The sequence below is a fragment of the Haematobia irritans genome, chromosome 2 (assembly GCF_050003625.1).
Source record: "Haematobia irritans isolate KBUSLIRL chromosome 2, ASM5000362v1, whole genome shotgun sequence".
Lineage (NCBI taxonomy): Eukaryota > Metazoa > Arthropoda > Insecta > Diptera > Muscidae > Haematobia > Haematobia irritans.
In genome coordinates this window covers 197,314,038-197,334,338 of record NC_134398.1, presented here as the reverse complement: position 1 = coordinate 197,334,338, position 20,301 = coordinate 197,314,038, and the positions used below count along the sequence as shown (strand labels likewise).

General features: G+C 32.6%; 1 protein-coding gene across 1 annotated transcript; it reads right to left on the bottom strand.

The window, feature by feature from the left end:
• Positions 1-387: 387 nt before the first annotated feature.
• On the bottom strand, positions 388-19,414 carry LOC142225225 (uncharacterized). The gene is made up of 5 exons (XM_075295000.1): positions 19,268-19,414; positions 11,192-11,275; positions 7,045-7,187; positions 3,663-5,794; positions 388-3,617 (listed from the first exon to the last, which is right to left on the bottom strand). Exons 1-5 carry the CDS (start codon positions 19,412-19,414, stop codon positions 388-390), a joined length of 5,736 nt encoding a protein of 1,911 aa, XP_075151115.1.
• Between the last annotated feature and the right edge of the window lie 887 nt (positions 19,415-20,301).

Sequence of the window (20,301 nt, the reverse complement as noted above, 5' to 3'; positions counted from 1 at the left end):
CGGTGGCGTATAGCGTCCAAAAGTTTCACGAAGCTGAGGAGCCCCATGCAACATCGTATGGTGACGGAGGTTGCATTCCCGACACGCGGTGAGGACTGGGCAGTCTGGAGCCAAATGACTGCGCGCCAAGCAGTTACGGCAGTAGCTGCGCCTCTCCACAGTCTCATACCGCTGGTAAGGGGTCTGTCGACGGAAAAAAGCACATGACCTGATTGGGTGGTCGTCTTGGCACAGCCCACATGCATACTGCCAGTGCGCAGGTCGGTGTCGACGATTGTGGCGAGAGGGTCCATTTGGTGATGGGTCGCGAACTGGTAAAACTCCGGCCATCTCTGTAACAAAAGTTTTGTGAGTACCGTGTTTTTTGATGAATTTGTGATATGCTAGTCAGTCCGCAAATAGTTTTACTATCTTCGTTATGGGTCGGCTGAGCATACCGCTAGCGGTTCTAATGTCTACTACTCGAATATTTTTGTCAGCGCCTTCGTAGGTTTTGACAACCCTCCCTAGTTTCCATTCATTTGAAGGTAAGTGATCATCTTTTATAATAACTAAATCATTTATGGCAAGGTTTTGTTGTGGGTATTTCCATTTGTATCTACGGTGTAATTCATTCAAATATTCCGATTTCCATCTTTGACAAAAATTCTGAGAAATAACTTTTAATCGTGTCCACCGATTTATTAATGTCACATCCCCACCAGAAATATCGGGTTCTGCCGGGGTCAACAATGGAGAACCTATCAGAAAATGTCCTGGGGTCAAAGGCTCTAAGTCTGAAGGGTCATCACTAGTTGGACTAATCGGACGTGAATTAAGACAAGCCTCTATGCGGGCTAAAATCGTTGATAATTCTTCAAACGTAAAATTCATTTTTGGCATTGTTTTCTTAAGGTGGGTCTTGAACGATTTAACTCCCGCCTCCCACAGACCTCCCATATGGGGAGCCCCTGGAGGATTAAACTTCCATTCTAAATTTTGATGCGCGTGTCTTTGAATAGTAGTGTCTTGAATTGATTTCATAAATGCGATCCTATCTTTTTTAATAAGTTCCGCGGCACCTATAAAGTTTTTCCCATTATCCGAGAATATTTTTTCTGGACACCCTCTTCTGCCTATAAAGCGATCTAAAGCAGCTATGAAGGATTGGGTCGACAAATCACTAGTAGCTTCTAAGTGGATTGCGCGAGTCGAAAAACAAACAAATATACAGACATAACCCTTTGTAATAAGACAAGCTCGAGCAGTCAAACTTTTTATCCCAAAGGGTCCAGCAAAATCTACCCCCGTATTTTGAAAGGGTCTAGATAACATAGTGCGTTCTGGTGGCAGGGATGCCATAATTTGAGTTTGGGTCCGGTGTCGATGTATAGAACATATCCGACAATTGTGAATAACCTTTTTTACTAATTGTTTCACACGAAAAATCCAAAATTCCGATCGAATGACACGAACCATTAGTTGATTGCCACCGTGCATTGTGACCTTGTGAACAAATTCTACAAATAAAAGAGCAAACCGAGAGTCGTATGGAATTAAGATAGGATGGCGTTCGCTATATGTAAGAGCCGGAGATTGAACTAAACGACCGTTTGATCTAAGCACTCCTTTTGAGTCGATAAATGGGTTAAACGATAAAATACTACTGCTTGGCGAGAGTCGCTTCTTTTGAGTCAAAGCTAAATATTCTTCAGCAAAATAATGTTTTTGAGTAACGATGATTAGACGAGTTTTTATATCATTGAGTTCAGATGAGGATATGTCCTCCGACGCAATTCGAGACCGATTTGAACCTGTATTCCGCCAAAAACGCATTACATACGATAGCACCCGATAAGCGCGTGATAAAGATGAGAAACGGGTCAAAGGGTCTTCGAAAACAGTTGTCGCGAAAACTTTAACTTGTTTAGCTTCAAGATTCGTATCTGCGTTGAGTTGAGTTTTGGGCCACCGATCTCTGGGCAATTTCAACCATTCCGGCCCCGTCCACCACAAATGATGTTCTTTTAACTCATCTGGTGAACAACCACGACTCGCGATATCGGCTGGGTTCGATTCAGAGTCCACGTGATTCCAGTTTTCATTACCGACGCTTTCTAAAATTTCGGAAACCCGATTTCCAACAAAAGTGCTCCAAGAACACGGTGGTTTACGAAGCCACGCTAAAACTATGGTGGAGTCAGTCCAGAAATGTGTCGTAAATTGCGTTATTTGTAGATTTGGAAAAATTGCGTTAGCTAACTTTGATAACATAACCGCTCCGCATAACTCTAATCTCGGTAGAGAAATTTTCTTTATTGGAGCCACACGAGTTTTGGCTGCTAAAAGAAAAGTGTCTACTTGGTTTCCGATTTCTACTCGAATATAAAGAGCTGCAGCGTACGCGCTTTCCGACGCGTCACAGAAACCGTGTATTTCGACCGCGCTGGAGGGTGAAAATCGAATCCATCTTGGTACAGATATAGTATTAATAATCGGGCTATTTTTCACAAAATTTCTCCAATTCATAGTGGTTACGGGTCTTAATGTGTCATCCCACCCTATTTTATCTAACCAGACTTGCTGCATCACTAATTTGGCAACTATAATGATCGGAGCAAGCCAGCCGCAAGGGTCGAAAAATTTAGCAATTGTCGATAAAACTTCGCGTTTAGTGAAAAGTTCTCTTTCTTCAACATTTGGCGCTTTAAATGAGAAAGCATCGGTCGCTACATTCCAACGAATGCCAAGGGTCTTGGTTGACGATCCTTCAGAAAGATCTAACCAATTGACAGGCAACAATAAATCAGGATGTAGATCATTTAATAGACGTGGGTCGTTAGAGGTCCATTTCCTCAACTCGAAACCAGCAGAGTTTAAAACAGATGTTAATTGTTTTCTAGCGGCGATGGTGTCTTCAATCGTGTGTCCCCCCGCTAATACATCATCAACGTATAAATTTTCTTTGATTATTTTTGAGCCCAAAGGGTATGAGTCTTGTACATCTTCAATTAATTGAAGCAGGGTTCTTATTGCCAAAAACGGTGCGCAATTTACGCCAAAAGTGACGGTTAACAATTCAAAATCTTCCACTGGGCCATTTTCGGAGAATCGGAAAAGTATTCTTTGAAACGAAGCTTGATTTGGGTCTATTAATATCTGCCGATACATTTTTGTAACATCGGCGTTGAAAACGTATTTGAAAAAACGCCATTTTAAAATTTGTAACACCAAATCCTGTTGAAGAATAGGCCCTGTATGTAAAATATCGTTAAGACTCTTTTTATTTGAAGTAGGGCTTGATGCATTAAATACCACTCTAAGTTTGGTGGTCGTTCTATCTGGTTTAATAACTGCGTGGTGCGGTAAATAGTAATGAGGGGTCTTGTAAATATTTTGTGGATCAACTTTTCGCATGTGTCCCAATTGAAGATATTCCCTAATAGCAGCGTCGTATTCCGCCTTTATATCAGGGGTCCTGGCCAATTTCTTCTCCATTCTGTGAAATTGTGCAAGTGCAATGTTTCGAGATGCACCAATTTCTGCGCAACTTTTGAATGGTAGAGTCACTATGTATCTTCCCGCTTCATTACGTTTCGTCGTAGACTTGTAATTTGTTTCACAATAAATATCTTCAGCTGACCTCAAAATCTTTTTTGGGGTTTCTTCCACCTCCCAAAAACGTGTGAGTATTTTTTCCAAAGATGAGGCACTGTGAAGAGCAATTTTCCTAGTTGTCTCAATATTTTGTTGAATGGGTCCACCAACTATCCATCCAAATACAGTGTCTTGTGCCAATATTGAGCCAAATGATTTCATAGGAACATCATGAGTGTATATGAACGGTCCTATATCAAGCCCGATGAGCATATCAACGGGTCGACTATCAAAGAATTGAGGATCGGCTAATCTAAGATGCCGGAACTCATCAAACAATGTTCGATCAAGAGTATGCGTTGGTAAATTAGACGGAAGGGTCTTTAACACGGGTGCCCAAACCTCTAATTCAAAAGTAGGGTCTATGCGTGAACAAAGATTAAAAACACAAGCCTTTGTAGATGTCTCAGCAACTGTGTCACTCAAACCTGTGACGTGAACTAAATTCCTGACTGTAGGAAGTTGTAATCTGTTTTTGATTCTTTCAGAAATAAATGTCGATTGTGACCCAGGATCAATGATTGCCCTGGCGTCATATCTCTGTCCCTTTGATTCGATTTGAACGATTGCGGTAAACAAAAGTGTAGTTTCGGGTCGTCGAGTGGGTCTATCTTCTTGCAACGTGAGAGTCGTTATACTAGGCCTTTCGTTAGTAGAAGTGGACTGTATACTAGATGAAATCGATGATTGAACTAGAGTGGAACAAGTGGCAGCACTTGCACTAGATTGTGCTCCACCTTGAACCTGATCAACAAAAGTGTTGAGAGCGGCAGCACTTGTGCTAGGTTGTGCTCCGTCTCGTACCTGATGAATTAAAGTGTTGAGAGCAACAGCACTTGCACTAGATTGTGCTGCGTCTCGTGTATGTGTTGTGTTTGTAGGGGCAGAGCCAACATTGCCCTTATGTAACAGACTGTGGTGTCGCTGATTACATTCCCTACAACTATAACGACTTTTGCATTCCCGAACTCCATGATCGGCCAATAAACAATTGTAGCAAAGATGATTTTGTTTCGTTATTTGTATTCTGTCATTGGGTGACTTTTCCAAAAATTTGGGACAGTTTCGCAACAAATGATTTGTCCGACAAATTGGACAAACGCTTTCACTTTGTTTGCGACTAGGATTATTAATATTTTTCGAATTATGGTTGGCTTGTGAATTGTTATTATTATTATTGAGTCTTGAACCCGAAGGATTATGTTTCTGAGTGACATTTGTATGAAAACTATTAACACGATTCCCCCTTCTATCATTATCTGATCTTGATTGATTATGTTTCGAATTTTGAATTTTAATATTCCCCACCGATTCCAAAGTTTTAAACTTGTGTGACAGAAAATCGTCTAATTTCTGCCAACTTGGAAGTGTCGAACAATCCTCTAAACTGTTCTCAAATTCTTCCAAGAATGTACGAGGTAATTTTGTTGAAACAAGGTATACTAATATTGGGTCCCATTCTCCCGTGTCTACTAGTAAAGTTTCCAAAGTTTGTGTACAAGTGTTAATCGTGCGTTGTAATTTTTGTATCGTTGACGCGTTTTCAACTGATACTGTAGGCAAATTAAAGAGAATCCTAAGCTGTTCGTTAACTTGCATCCGTTTATTTTCGTATCTATTTTCTAAATTTCTCCAAGCTATATCGAAACCCTCATTAGTTAGGGGTACATTTGTAATGATTTCCCGCGCTTCTCCCGAAGTTTTTTGGGTCAAATGGAATAACTTCTCGACTTTACTCAATCTTGGGTTATTTATGTAAATTGCAGCAAATAAATCTCTGAATGTAGGCCATTCGCTATACCCGCCCTTAAAAATGTCGGTGTCGCATGGTGGTAATCGTAAATTTGGGGTCGAATTTGGGTCTACTGCCATATTTTGTGTCATTAATGATTCCCTAGCTAATTTTTCCTGATTCTCCCGTTCCTGCCGCGCCGAGATCTGTGAGTTAATCGTACTTAAACCTGTCTTATAGACGTCCATACCGTTTTTATAATGACCGCGAAGCTTATCCTTATCTATAGGAGTCTCTCCCTCAACTGGAACCCTATCTCGACAGTTTACATAAGCCCGCCTAACTTGGTCCCATAACGTATTTAGCTCCACTCGAGCCGCTTCCAACGCGTGTAAATCTTCGGTGGCCGCCTTAACAGATAAAACGCTTTCAACATCCACGAGATCATTTAAGCAATTGGCAAATTTTTCTTTCAAAATTCTATCCATAATGTATTTTAAACTTTTTTTGCACCGGTCAAAAAACTAAAATATATTAAAACTCGCGAAAGAATCAAAACTAGTTTTATTCAGAAAAAGCACGGATTTTCTACAATAAACTATTTCAAAATCAAAGTATCCTTTCAAACGGGACAAAATTTGTAGTGTCGAAAATATTTTCTAATCAAGAAAAATTAAAAAACGAGTCAAATTTAACAAAAAAATTGGGTCAGTAGACAAATTGGGCCAAAATTACGTAAAAACAAAAAAAATCCCAAAAATTTACGTTTCCAACAAATGTTCCAAAAAATTTCCAAAAAAAATCTCGAAAAAATTTCCCAAACACCCAAAAATTCGAAAAACAGAAAAGCAATATTTTGTTAAAGCACGATGCTCAAAAATATATGGATTTTAGCAATTTTGCAATACAAATAAACGAAATTAAAAAAAAAGCTGAAAAAAAAATTTGTAAAAAAAAATGTGTCAAAAAATTTCAAAAACCAACTATCTCCTACCTTTTTGTGGGTCAGAGGGTCGAATAGATAGATTGGCTTTGAAATAAAGGTTGATAAAAATATAAATATAAAATAAATTGTTTTCTTCAAAAAAAAGTTTCAATTGTTGCCGATTGATTCAATGGTAAATTTTTTCCAGGGTCTCTTTTTTTTACGGTGTACGGGAAATAAAATGATAAATTCCCAATTAAATATTTCCAAAATCCAAAAAAAATCAAAAATCGATTTGATGAAAAAAAATCCAAAACTTTTATGAATTTTCCAATTTGATGTTTTTTTATGATTGAAGAAAACAAAATAAATTAAATTTTTTGAGCAAAAATAAAATTTAAAAATGTTTGTAATTTTTTCCAACAAGAATTGAGGAAAAAATTTCTTTTGGTGTAGCCGCTTTTTTTTCAAAATCATTCGTTTTCGTAATTTTTTCCAACAAGAATTGAGGAAAAAATTTCTTTTAGTGTAGCCGCTTTTTTTTCCAAAATCATTCGTTTTCCAATTTTTTCTCAAATTACGTAATAAAATATGTGTCCAAAGTTCTGTGTCATGAGCATATCACAAATTCGGAGTTGTTTTTTTTTTTTTACGGGTTATACAGAGTCTTTGCAACAACAAGCTCTCAACTATGAGCTCAGCAAAAACTATACCAAAAATCCCCAAAAAAAATCAAAAAATAGGTACTCACTTTGAAGCTTTGTAAATTTGTATGTATGTGTGTAATTGGATGTATAAAAATGGCGTCTGCTTTCTGCCGCTGTGTTGTTGTGTCGCTTTGTAGTGCTGTTGAAGATTGTGTTGTGTCGCTAGGGACTGTTTGTGTCGTGAAAACTGTAAATAGTTATTGTTGGACAAAATGTAGTTTTTAAAAAACCGTTGTTACGGTTTTGTCCAAATTCACCGAAAATGTCCAAAGTTCAATATTTATTTTTTGTTGTTGTTTTATTTTACACGACCGAACCGAGAATTGATTGTTATAAAAATGCACAAAAACTTGGGTTAATTTTGTATGGGTCACTTGTATGTAATTTTTTGACCAATTTTGCAAAAAACTGATTTTTTAAAATATCACAAATAGAAAATTTTACTTATGCCAAAAAATACAGAAATTCACTTTTTCATTGTTTTTTACAGTGTAAATCAGTTTTTCTTTGATTAATTGATCAACAAATTACGGAAAAACACTTTTGTATACTGGGTCACTAAATTTTGAAAATTTCGAAAAAACCACTTTTTTCTTTAAAATACACTAGTTTTCCAAAAAAGTACATAATTTTTCCGAAAAACACTTCAAAATTATTATTGTCCACAATTTTTCACTATTTTTCAAACATTTTACTTAAATGTCATAACCTTTTATTTTTACAGTGTAGTATTAATGTCATTACCCTTTTATTTTGTTTTCTCTCTATGCTTTATATGTTTGTATGTACGTGTGTGTGTTTGACTATTTTTTGGCTGTCCGCTTGTTGGTCAGTCAATGCATCACCAGCTGTGTGGTCAATGTATGTTGTTGTTGTTGTTTATTTTGTTTTGCATAGTGATAGTTACATTTGAAGGGCATGGGCAATTTGAATATTATTTGACTATTTGGTTTTTTTTGTTGTTGTATTACACTAGGGTATTTGACATTAATATTACACTGGGTTATAATCACTTAATACTTTTATATTTTGTAATATACTACTACAGTTTTTTCTTCACTTGATAAAACGCACTAATGGGTCACTGGGTTTTTTAACTTGTACACTTAGAACAAAATCACAATACACTTGGAGAAAAAAAATTATATTTTTTTTCAATTTTATTGTTTTTAATAATTTAAAAAACACTAATCCGGTTCGCAATGGACCAAAATGTTCGGGGTTGAACTGAAGAAGAGCTGGAAAGTAAAACTAATTTTGCCTTCCGAAATAATTACACTTGAAGAAATTTTCGTTTTAAATTTTAAAATTCTGGAATATTTATTTTCAATCGTTTTAGTGTTTTTGTAGTGTATTTTTAATATAATTCTAATTTTTATTCGTAATTTATTATTAGATTTAAGTTTTAAATTAGCAATTAAGTTTTAGATTTAGGTTTAAAATATTTACAAAAAAAACTATACTTTAAATTAATTCAAGGAAACAGTGTAAACAAGGGTTGTTTCAATTCAAATTTAACATGGGTTTGTGCAATATAGTTGTAAGTAAAACTAAGTGCAATTTCAATGTAAACTTCAGTGCAATATAGTATTAAGTAAAAATTTGTGTATTTTGTGTTGTGATTTTGTTCTTGTTATTGATGAGGGTTTTGTTTGTGTCTCTCACTTGTATTTGATGGGTAATGGGATGATGGGTTGTTTGTGTCACTGTTCACTAAATGTCTTTAGGTTTACCTGTAAATAGTTATTGTTTTTAACTGTTCACTTAAATGTTTGTTATAATTTAATGTTTATTTTATTTTCACAATTACTAATGTTTCACTACACTTGTTACTTATCGCGGGGGGATCGATTGTGCGTGCGCGTGTTGATTGTCGGTTCAAGACTGGTTCGTTGCCCTCTTGAGTGATGCTTAGTAGCTGATGCAAAGCTTAGCGACAAAACTACAAGCATCGATCAAAGGGCAACTTTCCAGGTAAACAAATAGAAAAACAAAAGGACACGACGATTAAAAATTATTTGTGCCGCTACGCACAGTGTTTCAAACCGAGTTCAAACAAACTTTGAACAAACAAAATTTTCTATAGAAGTAAAATTTTGACAAAAATTTTCTATAGAAAAAAAATTTTGGTAGATTATTTTTGGCTCGAGTGGCAACCATGAGTATGAACCGATATGGACCAATTTTTGTGTGATTGTGGTTTGGCTATATATAACTGTAGACTGATATGGGCCAATTTTGGTATGGTTGGTAGCGGCCATATACTAACAACACGTTCCACATTTGAACCGGATCGGATGAATTTTGCTCCTCCAAGAGGCTTCGGAGGTAAAATCTGGAGAACGGTTTATATGGGGGTTATATAAAATTATGGACCGATATGGACCAATTCTGGCACGGTTGTTAGAGACCATATACTAACACCATGTTCCAAATTTCAACCGGATCGGATGAAATTTGCTTCTCTTAGAGGCTACGCAAGCCAAATCTGGGGATCGGGACTATATATAATTATGAACCTATGTGTAGCAATTTATGCATGGTTGTTAAAGACCATATACCAACATCATGTACCCAATTTGAGCCGGATCGGATGAAATTTGTTTCTCTTTGGGGCTCCGCAAGCCAAATCTGGGGATCGATTTTTATGGGGGCTATATATAATTATAGACCTAAGTGGACCAATTTTTGCATGGTTGTTAGAGACCATATACCAACACCATGTACCAAATTTCAGCAACATCAGATGAAATTTGCTTCTCTTTGAGGCTCCGCAAGCCAAATCTTTGGATCGGTTTATATGGGGGCTATATATAATTATTAACCGATGTGGACCAATTTTTGCATGGTTGTTAGATACCATATACCAACTTCATGTACCAAATTTCAGCCGGATCGGATGAAATTTGCTTCTCTTAGAAGCTCCGCAAGCCAAATCTGGGGATCGCTTTATATGGGGGCTATATATAATTATGTACCTATGTGGACCAATTTTTGCATAGTTATTAGAGATCATATACTTACACAACGTACCAAATTTCAGCCGGATCGGATGAAATTTTCTACTCTTAGAGGCTCCGAAAGCCAAATCATGGGGTTTATATGGGGGTTATACGTAAAAGTGGTTTGATATAGCCCATTTGCAATACCATCCGACCTACATGAATAACAACTGCTTGTGCCATGTTTCAAGTCGATAGCTTCTTTCGTTCGAAAGTTAGCGTGATTTAATCAGACGGACGGACGGAAATGCTTAGATCGACTCAGAATTTCACCATGACCTTGAATATGTATACTTTATGGGGTCTTATAGCAATATTTCGATGTGTTACAAACGGAATGACAAAATATACCCCCATCCAATGGTGGAGGGTATAAAAATCAAAGCAGTGCTTTATCCCCTCTTGGTAATGATGGTAGTATGCCTGAGTGTTTCAAAGCTTCTCTAAATAGTTTCACCATAATGTGAAACGCCTTTGGGACTCAGCTATAAATAGGAGGTCCCTTTTCTTTGAGCTAAATATAGAATCGGTCAGCTCGCATTGATAATAGAGAAGGTCTCCATTTGTGGTATCACAATGAACTGAATAGTCTTCGGAAGCCTGACATATCAGACTGCCGTTATATATAACCTACCCTGCCGATCATATTCACTTCAGGATAAAAACAAGAAAACTAAAACAAAACAAATATTGGTGGCAACATAGGAAAAGTAATGCCACTATCGTAGCTATTGTTAGGCAGACCTCAGCTGGTGTTTTTACTGTAAACATCAAAATAGTCATCAACATGATTATCGTTAGCAACATCGTCATCTCACACACACACACTCACACTAGCATACATATCGTCATGCCCATCGTCATTGTCATAGTTTTAGCAACAACATCAAGAGAAAAAGGACAACATCGTCATCGTCGTCGTTGTAGTTATCATCAGTTGTTGTGTGAAAAAACTCTGTTTTGTTATCCTTGTTTTCGGAATTTTTGTTTAGAATTTCGTCGGTTTTTTTTTTTTTTGTGAGCATTGTTTTTTGTTTTCATGTTTCCAGAGAAGCTTCTAAGCTATGCTGTTGGCTGGTTGTTCCACACTTCCTTCATATTTATGTCAGTTATGTTTTCATATTAAATGACATGACATTAGTTTTACTTGTCACACACTCACACACACACACACATTCGACGAACATACTCTACCTAGTGGATCTACTGGTTCCGCAGACAATATAACCGACTGCACTGGCTGCATTGGTTCCTTATGTTTCTTGACACTGGTCTAACGTGCAACCACGTTGATAGAATTCATGCTACAGCTGCGGAAAAGTAAAACTTAACTATCCTGCACTGCAGTAAGAAAATTTAGATTATTTCACAAAATATCGCCCGAATGGAATGTGAGTGTTTATTTGTTTTCTGGGTGTCATTAAAAATCTAAAAGCACCATATGTGTTCTTCAAATTTATGATGAGGAGGGGGAGAGAGATAGACAGAGAGATAAATGAGTGCTAAGTTGATGGAAGCGATTAGTTTTTTATGTTTAGGAATTTACTCGAGGCTAAATAATCAAAAAAATAAAGATGAAAATTTTAAGATTTTAAATCTTTCCTTTTTATAAAGCAGAGAATTAATAGTAAATTGATCAACTCATTAAATTTCTTCGTTTAGTCATAATTTGAGGATCCAATTATAAGAAAATTATAAAGGGCTACAGTACCCAGACATTCCATTACACAAACAAAAAATTCACGAAAATTTTCCAATTGAAGTCTTAATTGAGTTTTAAAAAACATTCAATTAAAAATTTAATTGATTCAACAATTTTTTTAATTAAAACAAAAATCAATAACAAGAATGTACAGTGTCAATTAATTTTTTAATTGGTTTGTTTTTCAATTAATTTGTTTACTGACTTTCAATTAATTCTTTAATTGATACTATGATTTCTGTGATTGAAGACATTTCATTTAAAAAATTAATGTGATCAATTAATTTCGTGATTGAATCAGAAAAAAAATTGTGTGTAAAGATACTGAAATACGGAAAAAAGTAGATACGGCCTTAAGTTCGGCCGATCCGAATCTTAATTACCCACCACCATGAATCACATAACACAATTGTTTCCATTGAAAAATATTCGTCGGGTTAAAGGGTGATACGGTCAAAATTTGGTCAAGGGAAAACGCGTGTAAATCGGTGAAATCGTTTATTTAAAAAATCAAATTAAATTTCTTTTTCAAGTTCAATTAGTATAAAATTCAGTAAAAATATTCAGTTAGGCTTTTGCTTTTCCAAATCCGAATTGCCGGGCCTCACGCTTGACACCTGCCATCAGATTTTGTACAGCCACCTTGTCCACCTTCTTCGCCGCAGAAAGCCAGTTTGCCTTGAACTGCTGCTCGTCCTTAGCAGTTTTTTGGTCTTCTTTAGGTTCCGCTTGACAATAGCCCAGTATTTCTCAATTGGGCGGAGCTCTGGCGTGTTGGGAGGGTTCTTGTCCATGGGAACCACCTGCACGTTGTTGGCGGCGTACCACTCCATGGCCTTTTTACCGTAATGGCAAGATGCCAAATCCGGCCAAAACAGTACAAAACAACCGTGTTTCTTCAGGAAAGACAGCAGATGTTTATTCAAACACTCTTTCACGTAAATTTCTTGGTTGACAGTCCAGGAAGCTATGACAATGCTGCTTTTCAAGCCACAGGTACAGATGGCTTGCCAAACCAGATATTTCTTTGCGAATTTTCACAGTTTTATGTGCTTGAAAATATCTGCTACCTTTCCCCTTCCTTTTGCCGTATAAAACTCCTGTCCCGGAAGCTGCTTGTAGTCGGCTTTGACGTAGGTTTCGTCGTCCATTACCACGCAGTCAAACTTCGTCAGCATCGTCGTGTACAGCCTCCGGGATCGCGCTTTGGCCGTCGTATTTTGTTTATCATCGCGATTTGGAGTCACTACCTTCTTGTAAGTCCATAGTCCGGCTCGTTTTTTGGCTCGATGCACGGTTGTAGACGATACACCCAGCTTATTTGCGGCATCTCGGAGAGAGAGGTTAGGGTTTCGCTTGAAACTACCGGCAACTCTCTTTGTCGTCTCAGCGGCTTCCGGTTTTCGATTTCCCCCGATCCAGACTTCCTGGCTGTCGACAAACGTTCCCCAAACACTTTAATTACATTTGTAACGGTTGATTTGGCAACTTTTAGCGATTTTGCCAGCTTTGCGTGCGAGTAGCTCGGATTTTCGCGATGCGCGAGCAAAATTTTGATACGCTGCTCTTCTTGCTTGGACGGCATTTTGACAACTGAAGAGTGAATTCCAAAATCAAAATATGAGCAACATTCTACACACACATACCTTCAAAATGGGGGATGTTCAGGTTTTTTAAATGCAAAATTGAAAGAAATACGTCAAATTTGTATTGACCAAATTTTGACCGTATCATCCTTTACTTGAAAATGTATACAATTTCAGGTGGATTTGATGACAAATACTCTGTCAAGCAAATATATATACTGTCATATAAATCGGGAGACTTAAGACGTAGGCCCTATTGGATAAAAATTGCGGTGTCTAAAAACCCAAGAAGTCACAAATTTGTCCATGTATTACATTTTTAGATAGAATACAAAACTTTTGTAAGAAATTTTATGGCAAAAATTTTTATTATACCATTTACCATAGTCCATCTGTGAAAACACGCTAAATTCCGAACGAAATAAATTTATCCCAGCCTCTCTCCCCCAAGCTAATATAATTTAAAAGTTAAAATTTTTCCAAAATTTTACTTCCATAGAAAAATTTGTCAAATTTTTATTTCTAATCAAAATTTTTATTTCTATTTATTTCTATAGAAAATATTGTCGAAACCATTTCTATAGAATTTTTGTCAACATTTTATTTCTATAGAAAATGTTGTCAAAATTTTATTTCTGTAGAAGATTTTGTAAAAAATTTATTTCTGTAGAAAATTTTGTAAAAATTTTATTTCTGTAGAAAACTTTGTTAAAATTTTAGTTCATTAGAAATTTTTGTCCATATTTCATTTCTATATAGAATTTTGTAAAAATTTCATTTCTTTAAGAAATTCTGTCAAAATTTCATTTCTACTGAAAATTTTGCCAAAATTTTATTTCTATAGACAATTTAGCCATAATTTTATTTCTTTAGAAAATTTTGTCAATATTTTATTTCTATCGAAAATTTCATTTCTTTAAGAAATTCTCTCAAAATTTTATTTCTATAGAAGATGTTGTCAAAATTTTATTCCTGTAGGAATTTTATCAAACTTTTATTTCTATAGAAGATTTTATCAAAATTTTATTTCTATGGAAGATTTTGTCAAAACTTTATTTTTATAGAAAATTTTGACAAAATTTTATTTCTGTAGAAAATTTTGTAAAAATTTTATTTCTGTAGAACATTTCGTTAAAAGTTTAGGTCATTAGAAATTGTTGTCCAAATTTCATTTCTATAGAGAATTTTGTAAAAATTTAATTTCTTTAAGAAATTCTGTCAAAATTTAATTTCTATTGAAAATTTTGCCAAAATTTTATTTCTATAGACAATTTAGCCATAATTTTATTTCTTAAGAAAATTTTGTCAATAAATTATTTCTATAGAAAATTTTGTCAATATTTTATTTCTATGGAAAATTTGTCAAATTTTTATTTCTTTAGAAAGTTATCGCAAAATTTTATGTCTATATAATTTTTTTACAAAATGCTCAAAATTTTATTTCTATAAAAGATTTTGTCAAAATTTTATATCTATAGAATTATTTCTGTCTTTAGAAAATTTTGTCAATATTTTATTTCTATAGAAAATTTTGTCAATATTTTATTTCTATGGAAAATTTGTCAAATTTTTATTTCTATAGAAGTTATCGCAAAATTTTATTTCTATATAAAATGTTTACAAAATGCTCAAAATTTTATTTCTATAGAAGGTTTTGTCAAAAGTTTATTTCTATAGAAGATTTTGTCGAAACTTTATTTCTATAGAAAATTTTGACAAAATTTTATTTCTGTAGAAAATTTTGACAAAATTTTATTTCTGTAGAAAATTTTGTAAAAATTTTATTTCTGTAGAAAATTTTGTAAAAATTTTATTTCTGTAGAAAACTTTGTTAATATTTTAGTTCATTAGAAATTTTTGTCCAAATTTTATTTTTATAGAGAATTTTGTAAAAGTTTCATTTCTTTATGTAATTCTGTCAAGATTTCATTTCTATTGAAAATTTAGCCAAATTTTATTTCTATAGAAAATTTAACTATAATTTTATTTCTTTAGAAAATTTTGCCAATATATTATTTCTATAGAAAATTTTGTCAAATTTTTATTTCTACAGAAAGTTATCCCAAAATGTTATTTCTTTATAAAATGTTTACAAAATGTTCTTCCTATTTTGTATCTATAAATTTTTTTTTAAATTTTTTTTTTTTAAGTTTTTGCATAATTCTATTTTTGCATAATTTTATTTTTTCTGTACAAAATTTTGCAACATTTTATTACTATAGAAAATTTTGTTTGTTTATTTCTATAGAAATTTTTGTCAAAGTTTGGTGTCTGTAGAAAACTTTGTTAATATTTTAGTTCATTAGAAATTTTTGTCCTAATTTCATTTTTTTAGAGAATTTTGTAAAAGTTTCATTTCTTTAAGTAATTCTGTCAAGATTTCATTTCTATTGAAAATTTAGCCAAATTTTATTTCTATAGAAAATTCAACTATAATTTTATTTCTTTAGAAAATTTTGCCAATATTTTATTTCTATAGAAAATTTTGTCAATATTTCATTTCTTTAGAAAATTTTGTCAATATTTTATTTCTATAGAAAATTTTGTCAATATTTTATTTCTATGGAAAATGTGTCAAATTTTAATTTCTATAGAAAGTTATGCCAAAATTTTATTTCTATATAAAATTTTTACAAAATGTTCTTCCTATTTTGTATCTGTAATTTTTTTTAATTTTTTTTTTTTAAGTTTTGGCATAATTCTATTTTTGAATAATTTTTTTTTTCTGTACAAAATTTTGCAACATTTTATTACTATAAAAAATTTTGTTTGTTTATTTCTATAGAAATTTTTGCCAAAGTTTGGTTTCTGTAGAAAACTTTGTTAATATTTTAGTTCATTAGAAATTTTTGTCCAAATTTCATTTTTATAGAGAATTTTGTAAAAGTCTTTAAGTAAATCTGTCAACATTTCATTTCTTTTGAAAATTTAGCCAAAATTTTATTTCTATAGAAAATTTAACCATAATTCTATTTCTTTAGAAAATTTTGTCAATATTTTATTTCTATAGAAAATTTTGTCAATATTTTATTTCTATGGAAAATTTGTCAAATTTTAATTTCTATAGAAAGTTATGCCAAAATTTTATTTCTATATAAAATTTTTACAAAATGTTCTTCCTATTTTGTATCTATAATTTTTTTTTAAGTTTTTGCATAATTGTATTTTTCCATAATTTTGTTTTTTTTTTTCTGTACAAAATTTTGCAACATTTTATTACTATAGAAAATTTTGTTTGTTTATTTCTATAGAAATTTTTGTCAAAGTTTTGTTTCTGTAGAAAACTTTGTTAATATTTTAGTTCATTAAAAATATTTGTCCAAATTTCATTTTTATAGAGAATTTTGTAATAGTTTCACTTCTTAAATAATTCTGTCAAAATTTAATTTCTATTGAAAATTTAGCCAAAATTTTATTTCTATAGAAAATTTAACCATAATTTTATTTCTTTAGAAAATTTTGTCAATATTTTATTTCTATAGAAAATTTTGTCAACATTTTATTTCTACGGAAAATTTGTCAAATTTTTATTTCTATAGAAAGTTATCCCAAAATTTTATTTCTTTATAAAATTTTTACAAAATGTTCTTCCTATTTTGTATCTATAATTTTTTTTTTTTAAGTTTTTGCATAATTCTATTTTTCCATAATTTTGTGTCTATACAAAAAAGTTTTTTCTGTACAAAATTTTGCAACATTTTATTACTATAGAAAATTTTGTTTGTTTATTTCTATAGAAATTTTTGTCAAAGTTTGGTGTCTGTAGAAAACTTTTTTAATATTTTAGTTCATTAGAAATTTTTGTCCTAATTTCATTTTTTTAGAGAATTGTGTAAAAGTTTCATTTCTTTAAGTAATTCTGTCAAGATTTCATTTCTATTGAAAATTTAGCCAAATTTTATTTCTATAGAAAATTCAACTATAATTTTATTTCTTTAGAAAATTTTTGCCAATATTTTATTTCTATAGAAAATTTTGTCAATATTTCATTTCTTTAGAAAATTTTGTCAATATTTTATTTCTATAGAAAATTTTGTCAATATTTTATTTCTATGGAAAATTTGTCAAATTTTAATTTCTATAGAAAGTTATGCCAAAATTTTATTTCTATATAAAATTTTTACAAAATGTTCTTCCTATTTTGTATCTGTAATTTTTTAAAATTTTTTTTTTAAGTTTTGGCATAATTCTATTTTTGAATAATTTTTTTTTCTGTACAAAATTTTGCAACATTTTATTACTATAAAAAATTTTGTTTGTTTATTTCTATAGAAATTTTTGTCAAAGTTTGGTTTCTGTAGAAAACTTTGTTAATATTTTAGTTCATTAGAAATTTTTGTCCAAATTTCATTTTTATAGAGAATTTTGTAAAAGTTTCATTTCTTTAAGTAAATCTGTCAACATTTCATTTCTATTGAAAATTTAGCCAAAATTTTATTTCTATAGAAAATTTAACCATAATTCTATTTCTTTAGAAAATTTTGTCAATATTTTATTTCTATAGAAAATTTTGTCAATATTTTATTTCTATGGAAAATTTGTCAAATTTTAATTTCTATAGAAAGTTATGCCAAAATTTTATTTCTATATAAATTTTTTACAAAATGTTCTTCCTATTTTGTATCTATAATTTTTTTTTTAAGTTTTTGCATAATTCTATTTTTCCATAATTTTGTGTCTATACAAAAAAAATTATAATTTTTTTCTGTACAAAATTTTGCAACATTTTATTACTATAGAAAATTTTGTTTGTTTATTTCTATAGAAATTTTTGTCAAAGTTTTGTTTCTATAGAAAATATTGAAAAAATGAACGATTTGACGAAAATGGACTAAATTCAATCAAATTCCATTTGGTCCGCAAACCATCGATGCTGTGCGCCAACTGACCAAGACGGATCACTCTTCACCACGACTATGCGAGCTCTCAAAAGTCAAAATGTATGGAAGCGAAACACAAGGACATGTCTTAGACTCATTCCAAAGGACACGTTCTAGGCCAGTTTAGTAGGGCAACTTCAGAGTCAGGTCCTTATGAGACAGTCTGGTTCAACCTCTTAACAACCTGTTTCAATCTTCAGAAAATGTTTAAATGGAATAAGATTTTATTATCAAGAGTGTATGGAAATTAATAAATCAATAGGAGCATCGCCACCACACCCAGAGAAGGAATATGATCACCTCAAACATGTTTTAAGAGCAAAATGTTATTTTTGGTTGGTGACCATGTAACATGGTTTTCGCAACCATGTTATTTTAGCGGAAATCATGTATTTGATTTCGACAAGCAGGTTATATTTGACGAGAAAATAATATTTTAGTGACAAACATGTTACATGGTCACCATACAAAAATAACATTTTGCTCTTGAAACATGGTTGAGGTGATCATATTCCTTCTCTGCGTGCAGTCCTCTGATAGACCCGTCAGAGACAATTTGCATTAACTTTTGGGTAGGCTTATTACTACAATATTAAACTGAAGATGAATAGGAAAGAATAGAACCGCCCACAACCTATTGCTGGCTATCCTGGGCAAGGCTTCTCCAATTTTCTATTATGAAATAAAAAAAATGTTTAGTTTTCAACTAATTTGGCGATACACAATATGTTGATTACAAACTCTTTTATGGTATTTAAGGTTATGATAAGATCAAGGAATTTGAATATATATGTCTTTGGAATGCAGAAACTTCTTTGCTTAAAACTCTTCACTTTATTCCAAATTGCTTCCTAAAAATAATACATTTGGAAAATGTTTTACACGAATATATGACGATATTCGAAAATATATACATTTTTTTAAGACATTAAACTTTAATTTCATCAAAAATATTTCCTTTGAAATGCATACTTCAGCATAAAATGAAATATTTATAAGCCTTCGCTCTCATCTCCTGCAGCAGTGACAAACATCAATACCCTGAAGTAGTAACTGCAGCGGAAGGAAACAACCATCTATTATGATGCCATTCTAACCATTTTAATAATTTCCCAGGGCACAACGGTGCAGGCAAAGAAAATGTCATTATTGGGAGGTTTTAGTTGGAAACGATTCAATGGTATCTTCCTGTGAAGTTTCTTCGAACATCTTTTCTCTGTTATCCTTACCGACTGCTGTGCCATTCTTCATTCATCCATTTGCTGACACACATAATATATTTAGGTTTTTTTCGCAGTTTCATTTTCTTCGTCTTCTTCTTCTTCTTTTGCTCATCATAGGATATTTCTATCCAAGTTTGGTAAACCAAAACTTATCTCACCGTTTGCCATCATCAGCATCATCATCATCATTGGTTGGGATGGCTGGGGAACACCAATAGTAGTAGTAGCAAGTAGTTGCTTGTTAAGATTTATAATAAGGTGGTTAATTCGAGGGGCTCTATTTACTAGGGCCTCAAATTCGACACGTTAACCTTTGATGATGGTCAAAATCAAATCAAATGATGATGGTCAAAAAATTAAACATTTTTTAATAGTAACCAAAATCGACTAATGGAGCTTCTGTGAAAAAATCGCAAAGAACAATTTGAGTTAATAAGGGAATGTGGTAGTGTTCCTTTTATGCTGTAAATTCCTCATGGCCTCAAAATTTATCGTTCTATTAATGGCAATAGTCTAAAGCCGATTTCTTTTATTTTATTATTATTTTTTTTTTTAATCGAAAAGTCCCGACCCTTACATTGTTGGAAAAAGTAGTAAAGTAGACTTTATTAAGGGATAACCACACTTGCATATTAGTTTTCTGGAAATCAGGTGGCAGAACGAACACCACAGAAACTTAAAATAAATTCACTACCAGAAAAATAATATGGGATAACTGCCCTAAATAGTCTACGAACACTTTAAGTCTCCTGCACATGTTGAAATTCCTCCTGAATGAAAACTAAAAAGTGACTATTGGGCATATGCAAATCAATAACCGAATTTTCGACATAGGAAATGTTTATCGAAAAATTTTGAAATTGACTTTAAGTAGTGGCAAATCAAGTCAAACCGACCAATATAAATTT

Bases quoted from the DNA above. Each gene is read 5' to 3' on its own strand.
- LOC142225225 (XM_075295000.1), bottom strand. From the start codon at position 19,414: ATGGCACAGCAGTCGGTAAGGATAACAGAGAAAAGATGTTCGAAGAAA. The intron at 11,276-19,267 runs GTTAGAATGGCA...GTTGCACGTTAG, and splicing joins CCTGGGAAATTATTAAAATG to ACCAGTGTCAAGAAACATAA. The intron at 7,188-11,191 runs GTATGTTCGTCG...AACTATTTACAG, and splicing joins CAGTAGATCCACTAGGTAGA to TTTTCACGACACAAACAGTC.